This window comes from Perissodus microlepis, chromosome 9 (genome assembly GCF_051167445.1).
Source record: "Perissodus microlepis isolate ML-2025 ecotype Zambia chromosome 9, ASM5116744v1, whole genome shotgun sequence".
NCBI lineage: Eukaryota > Metazoa > Chordata > Actinopteri > Cichliformes > Cichlidae > Perissodus > Perissodus microlepis.
This window is the reverse complement of record NC_140469.1, coordinates 32,364,806-32,386,031: the sequence shown is the minus strand read 5'-3', so window position 1 is coordinate 32,386,031 and position 21,226 is coordinate 32,364,806. Positions and strand designations below refer to the sequence as shown.

At 44.5% G+C, this 21,226-nt stretch overlaps 1 protein-coding gene and 1 pseudogene across 6 annotated transcripts in view; one reads left to right on the top strand and one right to left on the bottom strand.

The window, feature by feature from the left end:
- Positions 1-17,861, top strand: part of LOC146380888 (NACHT, LRR and PYD domains-containing protein 12-like) — an 80,611-nt gene extending 62,750 nt beyond the window's left edge. For 4 of the 6 annotated variants that reach the window (XM_084940257.1, XM_084940258.1, XM_084940256.1 and 1 more), the window contains 4 exons: positions 5,125-5,301; positions 10,506-10,682; positions 16,525-16,698; positions 17,371-17,861. In XM_084940257.1, the coding sequence (XP_084796383.1) occupies positions 5,125-5,301; positions 10,506-10,682; positions 16,525-16,698; positions 17,371-17,383 (541 nt within the window). In that variant the 3' untranslated portion in view covers positions 17,384-17,861. The remainder of the gene's footprint in view (positions 1-5,124; positions 5,302-10,505; positions 10,683-16,524; positions 16,699-17,370) is intronic. The other 2 variants (XM_084940259.1, XM_084940260.1) reach the window with 2 other exon arrangements.
- LOC146380889 (5S ribosomal RNA) lies at positions 998-1,116 on the bottom strand (annotated as a pseudogene).
- Positions 17,862-21,226: the final 3,365 nt, after the last annotated feature.

Genomic DNA, 21,226 nt, shown 5'->3' with positions numbered 1-21,226 from the left:
TCCTCAAGCGGCTGGCCAAGGCTGTGAGTCTTTTCTTGGCAGTTTCCAAGGCCTCAGGTATGGACAGATTTTTGCTGTATTTCTTATGCACCTTCTTTGCCGCACCTTTCTGCAACTCCGTTAGTTGGCTAACCTCCCTCCGTGCTGCTTTGATCTTGCTCTCTAGCCTCCTTCTCCATGGAGGGTACTGCCCCTTGTGGCTGTTCAGCTTGTAGCCAAGCATCTCACTGATCACTGCTGCCGTATTGTAGATCAGTTTGTTAGTGTCGGTAATCGTGGTTGTAGGTATTGTCCGTAGTGCTGCATTAACATCATCTAGCAGACCTTCTGAGGGTACTTCACGTAATCTTGGTAACCAGCTACGGGGGATCCAGGTTTCAAGCTTGGCCATGATCCTATTTCTCAGGTCAGTTCCTCTCGCACTCAACGATCCTTCTCCTATCGCACTTGGGGCTATGTACCCAATCTCGGGTGGGGGTGATGATATCTCCCCCCTGACCTGGCGTCCTGACTCCTCCTTGCCGTAGCATTTATGTTGTACCTCGTCAATCTCTAGCTGTGATAGCAGTCCCTTCTTTTGAATGTTGGAACACTGAGCTACTAGTTGTTTCGCCGTCATTGTTGGGTATCGAAGAATCCATAGGTCCCTCATCCTATTCATGTAGCCCCTTCCGCCAGGATTACTTGTGTAGTAGCATTCCAACAACGCCCTGTTTTCGTCTCTTGCCCACCGATGCCTTCTTGTTCCAGTAGCCCACTTGTCGTCAGGGTGCCCTGGTTCCTCAACACCTGACGCGGACCTTGTTGATCCGGGCGACGTCCGAGCCGGCATGCCTTCATATTTATCTGTCTCGCTCATGTCTGCGGTAGGCTTGCTTAGCATAGGGGGTCTAGCCTTTGGACCCTTACTGGATACAGACACCCCAGGCAGGAATCGAACTTGTGATCCTCTGCTCCAAAGGCGTGTAGTCTAACCACTACGCTATCCAGCTGCTTGAGCTTACGGCACCTGGTGTTCCCAGGCGGTCTCTCATCCAAGTACTGACCAGGCCCGACCCAGCTTGGCTTCCGAGATCAGACGAGATCAGGCGTGTTCAGGGTGGTGTGGCCGTAAGCATATATATATATGTGTATGTATATATATATTAAAGAAAAACACCCAGCTCGCCCCTACGGGTGGTTTATCCTTCAAGCTCGGGTCCTCTACCAGAGGCCTGGGAGCTTGAGGGTCCTGCGCAGTATCTTAGCTGTTCCCAGGACTGCGCTCTTCTGGACAGAGATCTCCGATGTTGTTCCCGGGATCTGCTGGAGCCACTCACGTAGCTTGGGAGTCACCGCACCTAGTGCTCCAATTACCACGGGGACCACCGTTACCTTCACCCTCCACATCCTCTCGAGCTCTTCTCTGAGCCCTTGGTATTTCTCCAGCTTCTCGTGTTCCTTCTTCCTGATGTTGCTGTCATTCGCATTTGCTGTCCGGTTGGTTAGCCACCACCATTTTGTCCGTCTGTATCTGGAAGTCCCACAGGATCTTAGCTCGGTCATTCTCCACCACCCTTGGGGGCGTCTCCCATTTTGACCTTGGAACTTCCAGGTTATACTCGGCACAGATGTTCCTGTACACTATGCCGGCCACTTGGTTATGGCGTTCCATGTATGCCTTGCCTGCTAGCATCTTGCACCCTGCTGTTATGTGCTGTATTGTCTCTGGAGCATCTTTACACAGCCTGCACCTGGGGTCTTGCCTGGTGTGATGGACCCCAGCCTCTATGGATCTTGTACTCAGAGCTTGTTCCTGTGCTGCCATGATTAGTGCCTCTGTGCTGTCTTTCAGTCCAGCTTTGTCCAGCCACTGGTAGGATTTCTGGATATCAGCCACCTCCTCTATCTGCCGGTGGTACATACCGTGCAGGGGCCTGTCCTTCCATGATGGTTCCTCGTCTCCCTCCTCTTTCTTGGGTTTCTGCTGTCTGAGGTATTCACTGAGCACTCGGTCAGTTGGGGCCATCGTCTCATCCTGGACTGTGGTGCTGACACTCACCAGTCCCCGGCCCCCTTCCTTCCGCTTAGCATACAGCCTCAGGGTGCTGGACTTGGGGTGGAACCCTCTATGCATGGTCAGGAGCTTTCTTGTCTTTATGTCAGTGGCTTCTACCTCCTCCTTTGGTCAACTTATTAGGTGTTGATAGCCCGGATCTTGTTCTTACCATTCAGCTGACTCCTCAGGACTTGCGTTTCAGTAGTGTGTGTGAGAGCGTTTCAGTAGTGTGTGTTAGAGCGTTTCAGTAGTGTGTGTGAGAGCGTTTCAGTAGTGTGTGTGAGAGCGATTCAGTTGTGTTTGTGAGAGTGTTTCAGTAGTGTGTGTGAGAGCGATTCAGTTGTGTTTGTGAGAGTGTTTCAGTAGTGTGTGTGAGAGCGATTCAGTTGTGTTTGTGAGAGTGTTTCAGTAGTGTGTGTGAGAGCGTTTCAGTAGTGTGTGTTAGAGCGTTTCAGTAGTGTGTGTGAGAGCGTTTCAGTAGTGTGTGTGAGAGCGATTCAGTTGTGTTTGTGAGAGCGTTTCAGTAGTGTGTGTGAGAGCGATTCAGTTGTGTTTGTGAGAGCGTTTCAGTAGTGTGTGTGAGAGCGTTTCAGTAGTGTGTGTGAGAGCGTTTCAGTAGTGTGTGTGAGAGCGTTTCAGTAGTGTGTGTGAGAGCGATTCAGTAGTGTGTGTGAGAGCGTTTCAGTAGTGTGTGTGAGAGCGTTTCAGTAGTGTGTGTGTGAGAGCGTTTCAGTAGTGTGTGTGAGAGCGATTCAGTTGTGTTTGTGAGAGTGTTTCAGTAGTGTGTGTGAGAGCGATTCAGTAGTGTGTGTGAGAGCGTTTCAGTAGTGTGTGTGTGAGAGCGTTTCAGTAGTGTGTGTGTGAGAGCGTTTCAGTAGTGTGTGTGAGAGCGTTTCAGTTGTGTGTGTGTGTGTGTGTGTGAGAGCTAAAATTTCAGTAGTGTGTGTGAGAGCGTTTCAGTAGTGTGTGTGAGAGCTAAAATTTCAGTAGTGTGTGTGAGAGCGTTTCAGTTGTGTGTGTGTGAGAGCGTTTCAGTAATAATGTCCCTTACGGCACCTCATATAGAACAGTCCCTGCTTTCTTGAGAGACGTTTTGCTCAGTAGTAGTGGAATGTCAACGGGAACTACTTCACTTTCAATGTCACATTTCGTTTCACTTTTCTGCTGGAATACACTACACTGCCATCCCCAAAGCGAAAGAGCGAGGGGTTTCTGATTGCAACAACGTTGCAGTATCAATAATGGCTGACCCCAGTGCCTCAGTCAGGAAGATTTCAGAGTCTGTCATTGAGGCTTTAGTGTACAAAGTAATGTTACACTCCTCCACTTTCCCATCTTCAGTTAGCTTTACTTGGTCACCATTACGATGAGGACAGTCTTTCGCCCAGTGGTAAGTGCTCTGACAAATACCACATCTTGTTCGCTTGCCCAACTTGTCAAGTGGGTTGGTACCTTGTAGTGGTTGTCGCTGTCCACTCTGCGATGAAGTACCGTTGTTTCGTTTGTATTTGGGACCTTTTTGCTCCGTAAGGAAAACTGCATCTTGATTCAGTTGAATTCCGCTGAAAACTCCGGCTACTTTCCCTCCGCAAATCCGTTTCAGTGCAGACTTCATAGACGCAAACTTTAAGTCCGTGCACGCTGTCCGTGGAAGCTGTCGACTTTTCTCATCAAGACAAGCTGTATCTAGAAGCTTAAATGCTAGCACAGCATCAGGCAGCGTCATGTTGTACTTCTTCATCCGGTTATAACGCTGTTCAAAGTCTATAATGTAGTCTGCCATGGACACGCTGTGGTTCTTTGCAATGGAGTCAAAACACGAATAAGCGTCATACGGGCGGTCTTTCTCTTCTCTCTGAAACACGGCGTCCAGTTTTGCATGAAGTGTTTCCATACCGTCATCTTTGTTCAAATCTTCCGCGGGTATCTCCATGGCCGTTTCTCTGGCTCTTCCCTCGAGGCCCAGCGCCACCACGAGTGCCTGCTTCTTTTTATCCAACTCCGAAACTCGCCTCCAAATATTGACTTCATTCTTCCACCACTCGTAATGCCTGGCTTCATCAAGCTTTGATGGTACTTTATAATTGGAAACCATCCTCTGCTACCAATGTTAAATCAAAAGACACGACGTTGTAGTCTTCTCCAAGCGCTTTATTCCTTACGCGATGTTTTACCACTCACTCACAACTAAAACTCTCCGCGGGCCACAGTACTCTCGCGATATAACAGAAAATAAGTTAACACCTCTGCTCCGTGTTAAAGTGCTGATGATGTTCAAGCTCAGGCAGCAGGAGGGATTTCTAAGCATCCTTCACTGATCCACAACAAAGGTCCAGAGTTTGATCCCTCCTAGTAGGACAGGAAACATACTGATAAGAGTTTCAAAGTGTCTTTGTAAGCAGACATGATTGAAATGAGCCAGTCTGAGTTTGGTTCCTGCAGTTTGTGCTTCATAAACAGAGCTGAAGCAGAGGCAGCGTGTGCCTGCAGGTGAATGTACACTGCTGTTATAAGAGCTGTGGAAACTCAGGTCCAAAGGACGTAACCATACTGCTGTTCCAGGACAGTCACAGAGTTACAGCATCATTTGTGACCATAAAGACAGAAAGCTCATCCAAATCCTGGGATTAAAAGTCTGTCCTGGTGGTGTCCAGTCAAACACGTCTCTGTGAAAGCTTCAATCCAACAGGCTCCAAAGTCCTTCTGCTCATTTCCTCGCCGGGTTCTTGATGCTCTTGTACCATCTCTCTGTCATCCTCCTCGCTCCCTCTTTGCACTCACAGTCTTTGTGCATCATTAACACTCACATGTGGAAAACCAAAGTTTTACTGAGGGGAAGATGATCATCTGTGACGCTGTCTTTAAAATACTCTTGTTAGAAATGTACGACTTTAATGTGAAACATTCAGAGTTTTTTCTCTTGTTGTGTTTGTTTGAAGCTGCTTCCTGTTGGCTTCAGCTGTTTGGAGTTTCCATTTTCTAAACTTCTACATTCTGAACCTTCTTCAGCTCTGAACAGATGATGAAACACTGAATGATTTCAAGCACTTTGTCTAATAAACTTACATCTTTCATTCTTTATACAGATTGTGGGACTGTGGTTTGTCAGAGATCAGCTGTGATTATCTGGCAGCAGCACTGAAGTCCAACCTCTCCCATCTGAGAGAGCTGGACCTGAGCTACAACAACAAACTGCAGGATCCGGGACTGAAGCATCTGTGTGGTTTCCTGGAGAGTCCAGGATGTAAACTTGAAACTCTGGGGTCAGTCAGCATGTTTTAGTTGTGCTGAGATGAATATGATGTGAAAGTTGTGCTGACACTAAACTGCAGACATCAGGCTGATATTATACTGATCCACACTGAGGATCTTCATGGTAAAGTCTGTTTTCTTCTTCTCTGGTTTAGTCCATTGACTGCAGCAGAACAATGTTCACATTTCAAACCTTCAAAGAAGAAGAAAAATCCTCCACTGGATGATTCACTGTGAAACTCTCCAACTCTTCATTCCACCTTAAAGTCTGTGTGACACTGAAATCCAAAGCAAAATGTGTGTTTGCTTTACAGACAGCAGTCCAACACAAACATACACACATCATCCAAAACACAGTCCAACATCCAAATCTCCTCCACTGCCAGCATGGATGATGGGAAAGAGAAGGAGGAACACTCTGACATTCAGGGTTAGAATGAGTTTCATGAAGCAGACTGTGAAGATCAAAGCTGCATTAGAAAGCTTACATGAATGAATGAGTGGACAGAAGTGGACAGAGATCATCTGAAGCACTTCAAAGGCTTTAAATCAGCACATTTCTCTTTATTCTTTATCAGCTCTGTTAGTTTCTCTCAGTTTTCTGTGGAATGAAGCTAACAGCAGGCTAATAAGATGCTGACCAATAGGTTTCTATTAAAGGTTGTAATTTGTATATGAAAAAGTGCTTTGGCTCAGCAGGGATCAGCTTACAGGTAGAATACAGCTGCTGGATGGGATTAGCATGTCATAGCTATCTACCAAACTGCTAACTGGGGAATTTCAGGCCATCTATGGATCATTTTTGCTAACTGATTATTCAGCTTAGGCTCACAGGGCTGCAGCCTGTGCCCTAGCTGTCATAGGGCAAGAGGCGTGGTCCACCTGCACAGGTGAGCAGTCCATCACAGGGCCAACAGAGAGAGACAGAGAAGCACTCTCTCACATCCACACCTACAGCCAATTTAGAAGCACCAATGAACCTAAGCAGCATTTCATTGGACTGTGGGAGAACATCCAACCTCCACAGAAAGGCCAACAAGCTTCAACCTACAACCTTCTTGCTTTAAGGCACTAGTGCGAACCACTTTTCCCCATTTCAGCCCAAATCCTGCATCTTCCTGTTTCTGACTCCAGGCCAGCTCCACTAACACTTTCTCATCAGACACTGCCACCTAGTGGAGGAAGTCTTAGTTCCATTTGAAGCTTCAGATTACAGTTAGTTCCTTTACAAAGAGGTGGAGGTGGTGAGGCCACAGCACCATCATCACTGAGTGCCATAGGACACTTAACCTTTGTTTCCATATGCTGGGAACTTCCTGTTGTTCCAAGGAGGACTGGAAAATGTGTGAAAATCTCCCAGTCAGTTCCTCACAGCACACTTCAATCATTTCCCTCCCACAGCATCAGGACCAGGGCTTTTTCTCTCTTTGGTCCCACTAACGGTGTGTTCACACCGAACGTGATAGACGCGAACAGAGCGTCAGGTTTACATGTAAAGCCAATGGAAAAGCGCGATGACCCGCGATTACGGCTCCCGCGAAAATTCGGAAGCAGATTTGCGTCGCGAAAACGCGAAAACGCCTGAAACGCGCGTCAGTCTAGCGCGTTTGGAGCGTTTGACTCGCAAAAAAAGCCACGCGCGTGAGTTTTTGTGTTGCATTTTGTGCATACGCGCGTTACGCGTCTACCGCTGGAGTTGGAAAAATCTGAACTCCAGCGTCAAATCGCGCCGCGACAACCAATCAGGAGCCTGGTGTCGCGGCTGTGACCTAGGTCAAAGGGGCAGATCCAGCCAAAGCCCTTCATTCTTCAATGGAAGGAAGGCTAATCAACGCCGTAGCAAACAACCTGGAGCTGTACGACACCAGCTGCTTTCTGTACAGACAGGAATATAAAGGACCGAGCTTGGAGGAAGATATGTAAAGAGATCGGGCAACCTGGTAAGTTCATTCATTTCTCTTTTGAAAGTTTTCGCTGACCCGGGGAAGCCGCACAAAAGCTAGCAAGCCACCGCTATTTTCCCACTGACGTACAAATACCGTTCTGCTTTTATGCATGTTGTCATATAGGAATATATTTTGTTTATTAATAAACAGCACACAGTGGTCCCGCTGTTCATCCGTCACTGCTTCGCTTTTTCGCTGATTTTCTTTTTCTTTTCTTTTTTTTGCACCGTACAGCATTGCATTCTGCAGCCTGATTGACAAATCTGCTCCGTGTCGTGTCTCCTGCGCTTGCCAAATTGATCATGTTTGGTTTTGATAACCATCACGTCCAATAGAAAAAACAGCACAAAAACACCCATAACTATGACCCTCATTCAGAAATAAACACCTGCACCGCGAAGGTGCACGAAGGTGGCAGGCAGATGAAGACAAACCGCGGCAAAAAGTTTGGGCAACCTTGTTAATAGACATTATTTTCCTGTATAAATCGTTGGTTGTTACAATAAAAAATGTCAGTTAAATATATCATACAGGAGACACACACAGTGATATTTGAGAAGTGAAAAGAAGTTTACTGGATTTACAGAAAGTGTGCAATAATTGTTTAAACAAAATCAAGCAGGTGCATAAATTTGGGAACCACAAAAAAAGAAATGGAATAAATATTTAGTGTATATCAATGTGTGTGTCTCCTATATGATATATGGGGTGCCTTCGTCTGGACGTGCTTCCCATCCAGAGCTGCACAGCAGACAGGGAAGTTCCAGCGCTCCTGGAATCCCTCTGTGATGGAGCGCCAGTCTCCAGGTGAAGGCACAGCCATGAAGTCGTCCACTAGACAGTCCCAGATGGCCGTCGCTACCTGGGGGGTGATCTGGCTCACCGTGGACACGCCGACTCTGTAACTGAACGCTTGGTCGTGAAGGAGTCCCCGGTGACAAGGAACCTGGACAGAATTGTTCAAAATTAGTATTATGTTTATTGCAGTTACAAAATACATTATTCAAATTCCAAAATACTTTTGTGATGTCAGATTTAAATCACAAAACTCAAATCTTACATAAAACATTTTGTAATTATAAGGATAATTACAAAATGTATATTAGATAATATCTAAAACAGTTGTGTTTTAACTTTAACATATCATAATTTGATTGGTAGCAACTTTTACCACTACAGTGAGCCAATCACTCATAATTCCTAAACATGTCAATCAGGTAGGAATGAAGTAAGACATTAATAGAAATAAAGAGTTGTATGTTGACATGTAGCCCTTTCCTTGCTTAAATCATTAATATTTTTGAAAAATTAATCTGTGATAAGACAGCTTATCAAGATAGAACCATGTAACTAAAGATGAACCAAACTGTTCAGTTTTATCTAACTCTGTTTTAATAAAGGCTGGTGACCCCTGTTATAGAGTCTGACAGCTGCAGGGATCATATACAAATATTCAACTATCCCAGAATTAAACCAGGTCTAAATAAAAAGGAGTGAGTATCACTACAAAGGTTAACTCAGTGGTCCTAATGCTACAGTTTGATATCAGCAAACACCGAGCGCATACATTGATGTGACACCACAGCCATGCTATCATTGCAAACACTGATAACAGCATAAATCGAATTAAATCGGGACTTGATGAGACCTTCTGAGTATCACTAGAAATATTATAAACAGTCGTCTCCGTACCACAGTTTGCTGTCAGTAAACACCGAGAGCATTCACTGTTAGCATAGCACATCCATGTTAGCAGTGTATAAATGGATGGTTTAGCATATATTAGCACAGGTATCAATAAAGGACTACCGTATTAAACACTTTTACTAACCTCAGGCAGATGGACGGGCGCTCTGCAGGTGGGATTGAGCGCCTGTAATTGGTGTCTAGGCGGGCGATGCTGGGACCGACGCGGGAAAGCAGGTCCTCAAACTGGCCGGTGATATCGCTGGGATCAGCCGTCATCCAGGCGCAGCTCCTGGAGCAAATGGTGAAACTCACCAAACTGCTCACGCCTCTGGAGGACCTGATGGACCCAGGTACGGCAAGGACGTCTTTTATGCCGCTGCTCTGCTCTCCACAGTACATAGAGAAGGGAGACTCTCTCTCCAAGCGCTAGCTCGACGGCTGCCATCTAGCAAAGATACCGTCTGGCACAACTTCCTCCCACATTCCTCCCACATTTCCGGTTCACACGCGTCAAAATATGATATTTTGACGCGCTATGGATTTTTCTTGGACATGCGTTGAGGCGCGTATGTGCACGCGTCAAATTAGGGGCGTTTGGGGCGTTTTGTTCACGTCCATCGCGTTCGGTGTGAACACACCGTTAGAGATTTCCACACAAACACCTCATCAGTGGGACTCTCAGAGCTACCAGCCCTTTGCTACAATCACAAAGCTCTTCATTGAAATCAATGATATCAAAGCTGGAATCAAATGAGTCCAAGTCTTCTGCTGATTCAGCATCACATTCATCTTTGCTCCTTGTTCTGCATCCCCACCATGGACTTCATTCCTTTCCAAGCCAGCCTTGAGTGTCCTTTATTCAGCTCATCCTCTGCTTTACTTTTACACCTGATTTTAGCTGCTTTATCTCTCTTTCAACAAGTTTCTGTGCCTCAATCTTTTTCTTCTCTCCCTCATAACAAGACAGCTTCTTCTGCCTGAGAACATGTTGGAGTGATTTACTAATCCAGGGCTGCTTATTGGGGAAAATACTTCCTGTTTCCAAAGTAATCCCCATTTTTCCCAGAAAGAAATGTCAGTAGAAATCGATGATCTAAGTGAGAACATGAGCCTTTAAAAAGTCCCAGTGGGAGCAGTCAGAGCAGTCCCTCAGTCCCAGTATAGAGTCTTTGGTCCAGACTGGAACAACTGTGTGCCCAGTTTGAGCTCTCTTCAGTGCTGTGACCTGACAGACCCAGAGGGGCCATCAGATCACATTTAGAAGCTCCCCTAATGGAGCCACAACACATGTCCAACACTTAGTCTGTCTTGTTGGACCAACTGGAAGAAATGATTCAAGGACTTAGTCACAGAACAGAGATTCAAATCTCCAAAATCCAACTGGCTGCATCAGGACATATAGTCTGAAACTCTGCACAGTTTCCTGTTTGAAGCTGCTTCCTGTTGGCTTCAGCTGTTTGGAGTTTCCATTTTCTAAACTTCTGCATTCTGAACCTTCTTCAGCTCTGAACAGATGATGAAACACTGAATGATTTCAAGCACTTTGTCTAATAAACTTACATCTTTCATTCTTTATACAGATTGTGGGACTGTGGTTTGTCAGAGATCAGCTGTGATTATCTGGCAGCAGCACTGAAGTCCAACCCCTCCCATCTGAGAGAGCTGGACCTGAGCTACAACTACAAGCTGCAGGATTCAGGAGTGAAGCATCTGTGTGGTTTTCTGGAGAGTCCAGGATGTAAACTTGAAACTCTGAGGTCAGTCAGCATGTTTTAGTTGTGCTGAGATGAATATGATGTGAAAGTTGTGCTGACACTAAACTGCAGACATCAGGCTGATATTATACTGATCCACACTGAGGATCTTCATGGTAAAGTCTGTTTTCTTCTTCTCTGGTTTAGTCCATTGACTGCAGCAGAACAATGTTCACATTTCAATCCTTCAAAGAAGAAGAAAAATCCTCCACTGGATGATTCACTGTGAAACTCTCCAACTCTTCATTCCACCTTAAAGTCTGTGTGACACTGAAATCCAAAGCAAAATGTGTGTTTGCTTTACAGACAGCAGTCCAACACAAACATACACACATCATCCAAAACACAGTCCAACATCCAAATCTCCTCCACTGCCAGCATGAATGATGGGAAAGAGAAGGAGGAACACTCTGACATTCAGGGTTAGAATGAGTTTCATGAAGCAGACTGTGAAGATCAAAGCTGCATTAGAAAGCTTACATGAATGAATGAGTGGACAGAAGTGGACAGAGATCATCTGAAGCACTTCAAAGGCTTTAAATCAGCACATTTCTCTTTATTCTTTATCAGCTCTGTTAGTTTCTCTCAGTTTTCTGTGGAATGAAGCTAACAGCAGGCTAATAAGATGCTGACCAATAGGTTTCTATTAAAGGTTGTAATTTGTATATGAAAAAGTGCTTTGGCTCAGCAGGGATCAGCTTACAGGTAGAATACAGCTGCTGGATGGGATTAGCATGTCATAGCTATCTACCAAACTGCTAACTGGGGAATTTCAGGCCATCTATAGATCATTTTTGCTAACTGTTTATTCAGCTTAGGCTCACAGGGCTGCAGCCTGTGCCCTAGCTGTCATAGGGCAAGAGGCGTGGTCCACCTGCACAGGTGAGCAGTCCATCACAGGGCCAACAGAGAGAGACAGAGAAGCACTCTCTCACATCCACACCTACAGCCAATTTAGAAGCACCAATGAACCTAAGCAGCATTTCATTGGACTGTGGGAGAACATCCAACCTCCACAGAAAGGCCAACGAAAGGCCTCCTGCTACCCCCCCAAAAACCCATCTCCATAGAGACTGTGTCAGCTTCCAAAAAGACAAAAAACAAACTAAAAACCAGCAACAAACAACTTAAACATAAACAATCAAAAAGAAAGAACAGTACAGTATCCACATCTGAACCAAAGAGTAAAACAGTGAAATGTGGATTATTAAATATTAGGTCTCTCTCCTCCAAGTCTCTGTTAGTACATGACTTAATAATTGATCAACAAATTGATTTACTCTGCCTTACAGAAACCTGGTTGCAGCAGGATGATTATGTTAGTTTAAATGAATCAACACCCCCGAGTCATTCTAACTACCAGAAACCTCGAAGCACAGGCCGAGGGGGCGGTGTGGCAGCAATTTTTCACACCAGCCTATTAATTAATGAAAGACCAAGACAGACTTTTAATTCATTTGAAAGCCTGATGCTTAACATTGTCCACCCCAGCTGTGAAACTCAGAAACCAGTCTTACTTGTTATCATCTATCGTCCACCTGGGCCTTACACAGAGTTTCTGTCTGATTTCTCAGACTTTATATCTAATTTAGTTCTGAGCTCAAATAAAATAATTATTGTGGGTGATTTTAACATCCATGTAGATGCTAAAAATGACAGCCTCAACATGGCATTTAGTCTGTTATTAGACTCAATTGGCTTCTCTCAAAATGTAAAAGAACCCACCCACCACTTTAATCACACTCTAGATCTTGTTTTAACATATGGCATAGAAACTGAACATTTAACAGTGTTTCCTGAAAACCCTCTCCTGTCTGATCATTTCCTGATAACATTTACATTTACAATAATTGATTACACAGCGGTGGAGAGTAGATTTTATCAAAGTAGATGTCTTTCTGAAAGCGCTGTAACTAAGTTTAAGAATATAATCCACCCACTGTTATCATCTTCAATGCCGTGTACCAACACAGAGCAGAGCAGCTATCTGAACACTACCCCAACAGAGGTCGATTATCTTGTTAATAATTTCACCTCCTCACTACGTACGACTCTGGATACTGTAGCTCCAGTGAAAACTAAGGTCTCTAATCAGAAGTACCTGACTCCGTGGTATAATTCTCAAACACGTACCCTAAAGCAGATGACTCGTAAGCTGGAGAGGAAATGGCGTGTCACAAATTTAGAGGATCATCATTTAGCCTGGAGAAATAGTTTGCTGCTTTATAAGAAAGCCCTCCAGAAAGCCAGAACATCTTACTATTCATCACTGATTGAAGAAAATCAGAACAACCCCAGGTTTCTCTTCAGCTCTGTAGCCAGGCTGACAAAGAGTCAGAGCTCTGTTGAGCCAACCATCCCTTTAACGTTAACTAGTAATGACTTCATGAACTTCTTCACAAATAAAATTTTTATCATTAGAGAAAAAATTACCAGTAATCATCCCACAGATGTAATATTATCTACAGCTACTCTTAGTACCATTGATGTTAAGTTAGACTCTTTTTCTCCAATTGATCTTTCTGAGTTAACTTCAATAATTACTTCCTCCAAACCATCAACGTGTCTTTTAGACCCCATTCCTACAAAACTGCTCAAAGAAGTCCTGCCATTGATTAATTCTTCGATCTTAAATATGATCAACCTATCTCTAATGGTCGGCTATGTACCACAGGCCTTCAAGCTGGCTGTGGTTAAACCTTTACTCAAAAAGCCATCTCTAGACCCAGCAGTCTTAGCTAATTATAGGCCAATCTCCAACCTTCCTTTCATATCAAAAATCCTTGAAAGAGTAGTTGTCAAACAGCTAACAGATCATCTGCAGAGGAATGGTTTATTTGAAGAGTTTCTGTCAGGTTTCAGAGCTCATCACAGCACAGAAACAGCTTTAGTGAAGGTTACAAATGATCTTCTTATGGCCTCTGACAGTGGACTCATCTCTGTGCTTGTCCTGCTAGACCTCAGTGCAGCGTTCGATACTGTCGACCATAATATCCTATTAGAGCGATTAGAACATGCTGTAGGTATTACAGGTACTGCACTGCAGTGGTTTGTATCATATCTATCTAATAGACTCCAATTTGTGCATGTAAATGGAGAGTCCTCTTCACACACTGAGGTTAATTATGGAGTTCCACAGGGTTCAGTGCTAGGACCAATTCTGTTTACATTATACATGCTTCCCTTAGGCAGCATCATTAGAAGACATAGCATACATTTTCACTGCTATGCAGATGACACCCAGCTCTATCTGTCCATGAAGCCAGATAACACACACCAATTAGTTAAACTGCAGGAATGTCTTAAAGACATAAAGACCTGGATGGCCGCTAACTTTCTGCTTCTTAATTCAGATAAAACTGAGGTTATTGTACTCGGCCCTGAAAATCTTAGAAATATGGTATCTAACCAGATTCTTCCTCTGGATGGCATTACCTTGGCCTCCAGTAACACTGTGAGGAACCTTGGAGTCATTTTTGACCAGGACATGTCCTTCAACGCACATATTAAACAAATATGTAAGACTGCTTTCTTCCATTTGCGCAACATCTCTAAAATTAGAAATATCCTGTCTCAGAGTGACACTGAAAAACTAGTTCATGCATTTATTACTTCCAGGCTGGACGACTGTAATTCATTATTATCAGGATGTCCAAAAAACTCACTGAAAAGCCTTCAGCTAATCCAAAATGCTGCAGCAAGAGTACTGACAGGGACTAGAAAGAGAGAGCATATTTCTCCTGTTTTGGCTTCCCTTCATTGGCTTCCTGTTAAATCCAGAATTGAATTCAAAATCCTGCTCCTCACATACAAGGTCTTAAATAATCAGGCCCCATCTTATCTTAATGACCTTGTAGTACCATATCACCCTATTAGAGCACTTCGCTCTCGCTCTGCAGGCCTACTTGTTGTTCCTAGAGTATTTAAAAGTAGAATGGGAGGCAGAGCCTTCAGTTTTCAGGCCCCTCTTCTGTGGAACCAGCTTCCAGTTTGGATTCGGGAGACAGAAACTATCTCTACTTTTAAGATTAGGCTTCAAACTTTCCTTTTTGCTAAAGCATATAGTTAGGGCTGGACCAGGTGACCCTGAATCCTCCCTTAGTTATGCTGCAATAGACGTAGGCTGCCGGGGGATTCCCATGATGCATTGAGTTTTTCCTTTCCAGTCACCTTTCTCACTCACTATGTATTAATAGACCTCTCTGCATTGAATGATATCTGTTATTAACCTCTGTCTCTCTTCCACAGCATGTCTTTTATCCTGTCTTCCTTCTCTCACCCCAACCGGTCGCAGCAGATGGCCGCCCCTCCCTGAGCCTGGTTCTGCCGGAGGTTTCTTCCTGTTAAAAGGGAGTTTTTCCTTCCCACTGTCGCCAAAGTGCTTGCTCATAGGGGGTCATATGATTGTTGGGTTTTTCTCTGTATCTATGAAGCGCCTTGAGGCGACTTTTGTTGTGATTTGGCGCTATATAAATAAAATTGAATTGAATTGAATTGAATTGAACAAGCTTCAACCTACAACCTTCTTGCTTTAAGGCACTAGTGCGAACCACTTTTCCCCATTTCAGCCCAAATCCTGCATCTTCCTGTTTCTGACTCCAGGCCAGCTCCACTAACACTTTCTCATCAGACACTGCCACCTAGTGGAGGAAGTCTTAGTTCCATTTGAAGCTTCAGATTACAGTTAGTTCCTTTACAAAGAGGTGGAGGTGGTGGGGCAACAGCACCGTCATCACTGAGTGCCATAGGACACTTAACCTTTGTTTCCATATGCTGGGAACTTCCTGTTGTTCCAAGGAGGACTGGAAAATGTGTGAAAATCTCCCAGTCAGTTCCTCACAGCACACTTCAATCATTTCCCTCCCACAGCATCAGGACCAGGGCTTTTTCTCTCTTTGGTCCCACTAAGAGATTTCCACACAAACACCTCATCAGTGGGACTCTCAGAGCTACCAGCCCTTTGCTACAATCACAAAGCTCTTCATTGAAATCAATGATATCAAAGCTGGAATCAAATGAGTCCAAGTCTTCTGCTGATTCAGCATCACATTCATCTTTGCTCCTTGTTCTGCATCCCCACCATGGACTTCATTCCTTTCCAAGCCAGCCTTGAGTGTCCTTTATTCAGCTCATCCTCTGCTTTACTTTTACACCTGATTTTAGCTGCTTTATCTCTCTTTCAACAAGTTTCTGTGCCTCAATCTTTTTCTTCTCTCCCTCATAACAAGACAGCTTCTTCTGCCTGAGAACATGTTGGAGTGATTTACTAATCCAGGGCTGCTTATTGGGGAAAATACTTCCTGTTTCCAAAGTAATCCCCATTTTTCCCAGAAAGAAATGTCAGTAGAAATCGATGATCTAAGTGAAAACATGAGCCTTTAAAAAGTCCCAGTGGGTGCAGTCAAAGCAGTCCCTCAGTCCCAGTATAGAGTCTTTGGTCCAGACTGGAACAACTGTGTGCCCAGTTTGAGCTCTCTTCAGTGCTGTGACCTGACAGACCCAGAGGGGCCATCACATCACATTTAGAAGCTCCCCTAATGGAGCCACAACACATGTCCAACACTTAGTCTGTCTTGTTGGACCAACTGGAAGAAATGATTCAAGGACTTAGTCACAGAACAGAGATTCAAATCTCCAAAATCCAACTGGCTGCATCAGGACATATAGTCTGAAACTCTGCACAGTTTCCTGTTTGAAGCTGCTTCCTGTTGGCTTCAGCTGTTTGGAGTTTCCATTTTCTAAACTTCTGCATTCTGAACCTTCTTCAGCTCTGAACAGATGATGAAACACTGAATGATTTCAAGCTCTTTGTCTAATAAACTTACATCTTTCATTCTTTATACAGATTGAGGAGCTGTGGTTTGTCAAAGATCAGCTGTGATTATCTGGCAGCAGCACTGAAGTCCAACCCCTCCCATCTGAGAGAGCTGGACCTGTGGGGAAACAACATGAAGGATCCAGATGTGAAGCAGCTGTCTGATCTTCAGCAGAGTCCAGCCTACAGACTGGAGTCTCTGAGGTCAGTAGAGTGATGGAGTGAGTGGGTGGTGCTGTCAGCAGTATTGTACTAAACACAGTCAGTATGAAACAAAGATCCAGTGTTTCTGTAAAGCTGCAGCTTCTCAGTGAAGCTGTGAGAGGAGAACGGTGACAGGCTTCAGGATTGGACACAAACACTTCCTGTTTCTGACCTTTATGGTCACCATAGTAACGGCTGACACGCTCTGATCAAACTGTCAACAGCCAATCAGCTCTCTGAACAAAGCAGCACGCAGACCAATGACTGCATTCATTTCCAAGTTTAAAGCAGTGAAGAACACAGTCTGTAGGTGAGGAAGAATTTAGTGAGAGCAGATGTTTGGATGGAATTCCTCCAGTTAACAGCTGGAACCGTCCATCTGGATTGTTGGGCTTGTTGTTGGGGTTCCTACAGAGCTCAGAGTGGACACACCAAGGTTCTTCTAATGAATGAAAGTCCAAACTCAAACTAGGAGGGAAAAACATTTTCAGCAACTTCAATAAAAATCCAAAGATTAGAGAAAGTGAAGCAACAATGAGTCCTAGTACAGTCCCAGCACTGAAGTCCCTGCTGCTCTTTATACTGGATGTGCTGCATCACTGACTGACAGCTGATGAAGAGTCTCTGGAAACACTCGTTTATCTCCTCTGCTCTTCCTTCTTCTCTCTGCAGGTGGAGGTGGTGATGGTAAACAGGACGGTGTGTGTGCTGAGAGAGGAGCAGCTGTGTCCTGATGATCCAGAGAGGTTGAAGCAGCAGCAGCTTGTGTGTAGAGACGCTCTGACTGGGCCATGTTACTGGGAGGTGGAGAGGAGAGCTTCATCCAGCAGTGACTGACAGAGGAATGAAGTGCAGATGACTGTCAGTGCTGCAGAGTGAACTGCTCTGAGAACAGCTCCACTGTCAGACACAATGTAGAGTCCAGCATCATCCCTGTGTGTCCCTCTGGATCTGACAGAGGATCATCAGTGTATCTGGACTGCTCTGCTGCTGCTCTGTCCTTCTACAGTCTCTGCACAGTCTCTGTCTCACTCTGGAAAGATTTTACAACTTGTGTAATTACAGAACATCAATATTATATTCAAACATGTGATCTTCTCTTTATTTCTGAATCTTTACCAAATAAAGAAAAACCAAACTAACAAACAGAACCTGTCGTGTCCTTTTTCACCACATCTGTGAATCTTTTCTGTGTTTTCCTCTTTTCCTCCTTCCTGCAGCTCCATCTTCATCATTCTGTTTTTTCTTCATCATTTCTCTTTTTGTGTTGCTCCCACAATACTGTCTAAAACAGTCAGTGAGGGAAACTCAGTTTCTGCTTCCAAGCTCATTGTGAGAGGGAACATTGTGTTCCTGCAAGTGCTGATTTTGTCTGCATCCCTGAGTTTAGTGAGCTGCCTCCAAGGACGTGTGAAACCCAGTGTGTTAAGGCTGCATCTCCCAGATGTTTCCACCTTTCCAGCACAGACGATAAATGTTCCCACAAAGGCTCAAAGACTGTTTTACTTTCTGAGTGTTGGCCTCAAGAGATTGCTCAGTGAGCACCTGAGTGTTTCTGGGACATCGGACACTAACTGGAACTTCAAGTCTGGTTCTGAAGCTGCACATGCAAAGACTGTTTCTGGTTGTAGAGACCTGGCTGGTCCAGGGATTGTAACCTCCCCAGGGCCTCCCCAGAGGCTGAGCTGCTGACCTCAGCTGACTCTGGAGCCTTGAAGGTAACTAAGTTTGCACCGCTCGGGTGAGTCAGCTGCAACAGCCTCCACAGAGAGCTCACGCAAGCTTACCCAGGCTGCTGAGGATTTTATGCTGCTGCAGCCCAAAAGGCATCCTGAGCTGGCTGACAGCCACCCACAGCTTCAGCTGCCTCAGCCAGGGCTCTCCACACCTGCTGGCCCTGCATCTGCTCCGACTGGGGGCTCCGGAGAGCCGCGCCAGCCATCTCTGCTGGGGCTCCTGTTTGAGAATGTAGGAGTGTAAACTTCAAACATCTGCTCGGTTTGTCAAGATATCACATATTTGCAAGACGTCTGTTACCCACCAGCTCGATAGCTGACCGGGGCGAGAACAGCGAACTCCCAGCACATCATTTTCAAACCCCCGCGGTCTTTGGCTACTCAGGTTAAACATGATATATAAGTCACTTAGATAACGTAAAAATGTTATCGTTTGGCTTTTTTCAGTGTTTTTTGTTCGGTTTGGCTGAGGTTAAAGTTATAATTTTCACACAGCTGAATAAACATCAAACTGATTAAACAGAAGTGTGAGACGGTCGAGAGTTTACTCCAGTGTCCTGTTATATGTTAGACAGCAAGGAGCAGACGGCTGAGTTTATTAAACTCCACCGAGACAGCGGTGACACAAATCTGAAGGCCAGACCATCACAGCCGCTCACTTCCTGCCTACCCAACCTTTGGAGGACCCGGCCCACGTAGACCTTGAAGTCCTCAGGAGGATGCAGCCTGTGAATTTGGACACGCCATGACACATGATGTTCTACACCTGATGTGTTTAAATGAGCTCTACAGGTGAACAGACTTATTAACGTTAGCAGCATAATAAACTGTCCTGTCACTGAAGGCCCAACAAGGACGTGGTGCTGAATGCATCCAGACCCCTGCTGACTGTCTTTGCAGCTTCGGTCAAAGGTACAGTGTCCACTGTGACCCTGAGAGCAGGATACAGCCAGAGGTGAGTCAGCAGTTACAAACTAAATGCTGCTGACATCAATCAAACAGCTGGATAACCCACTGGTCATGAAAACGGCACCTTTCTGTTGGTTTTTAGCAAACACAATTTCACTTAAAGTTTGGCCCAAATTACCATCCAACATTTCAAGTTTTCCTGAGTACAAATCCAGAGATTGTGACTCTGATGGTCAAAGACCAAGAGGGGACAGAAACCTGGAAATCATCTGTTTACCTGCAGGTAAGGTTGCTGCCAGAAGCCAGAGCAAACATCTGGTTCTTTCATAAAAGTTCAGCTGAAATCATACTTAAGTCTCTTTTCATCTGCAGGTCAGCGTCCTGTTACATGTCTGTTATCTATCTTTGTTCCTTCAGCACCAAGAACAGAAACCTTAATGAGGAGTGTCCCAGCTGAGGCCCGAGTCCCAGCAGCTGAGAGGCTGCTCACAGTTCGCTCAGTTTATTGAAAGAGTGTCTGAACTGGTTTTAAATCAACGTCTGGATAAACTCCTGCAGCAGCGCGTTATCAATGATCAGGAGATGGAATCAGTCAGACCACAGCAGAGCAGATAAAGCACGAGACGTGATGGACACGAGGAAGTGAAGCCAGCTCACTGCTGATCGCTGCTCTCTGTGAGGAGGATCGATGCCTTTCCACAGAGCTGAACCTGAATGAAGACAGACTTTACAGAGTTTACTAGTTTTAATCATGTCAAAGAATCTCTTAACCAGTTTTCACATCCTTTTAGTGTCATTGCCTTATCAGAAACTTGGATCAATATGGAAAAAGGAACAGACTTTGAACTGGAGGGTTATGAATTCACATTTATAACTAGGCAAAACAAAGGAGGAGGAGTGGCCGTGTATGTGGATGTAATGGAGACCAGGGGTTCCATTACCTGGTTGGTATTGTTAATGATAAATTGTTGGATTGGGAATTTAAAATAGGGTAATAAAGAAAAAACACATTAGTTCTTATGGAGTCTTTTATTAGGTTTATTTTGACATACGATTGAATTGACAGCTTGTGGAGGTGAAGAGACAGGGGTACTGGCCATCCTACCTGTGTCAGAGAAGAGCCAGAGTTAGAGCTGCTTGCAGTTAATCATTTGTCAATAACCTAAATATATGTGAAATGAGAACTTGTAAAGGTACTCACCTGTCCTGGTTGCTTCTTGCAGGATGAGGAGCAAAAGAGTGAAAGCGGCTCAATCACCTGTTTAAGAGCTCTTGGAGCAGACCGGTGTGCCAGGTTAGGGAGTATGGATAAAGAGGGTTTTAATTTAGATAGTAATGGGTGAAGCTTATGTTATTGGTTTGTTTATAGTACGTGTTGGAAATATGTATATGTTTGTTATGTGCTTTAATGTTATTGTATGTTTGTTTGTGTGGAGGGTTATGTTTTCATTTTGATTAGTTAACCCCCATACTTGGGCTATTCCAGATGCTCACCTGAAAAGGTAGAGTATAAAAGGAAGCCATTTTGTTTAGTTGTAGTTGTAGTTGGTGTTTTGTGCTGTTATCATGCTCCTTCTTTAATAAAGTGCCAAGCCATGGATGTATTTTACTCCAGTCTCGCGTCATATTATTGGACAGAACCTATGACCGTCGGCCAAAACTGACAGTGGACAAATCCTTGAAATTTAATGTGGTGGAAAAGATGACGATGGTGATTGATAAAGTACTGGAATGTATTACAGCTGAAATTTGTAAAGAAAAAAGTAAAAATGTAATCATTAGCTGTATATACAGAGCTCCAGGTAGTAGTATTGAGACATTTAAAGACTGGATAGAAGAAACATTTATTGAAATAGCTCACAAAAAGTTTTCATTTGTGGAGA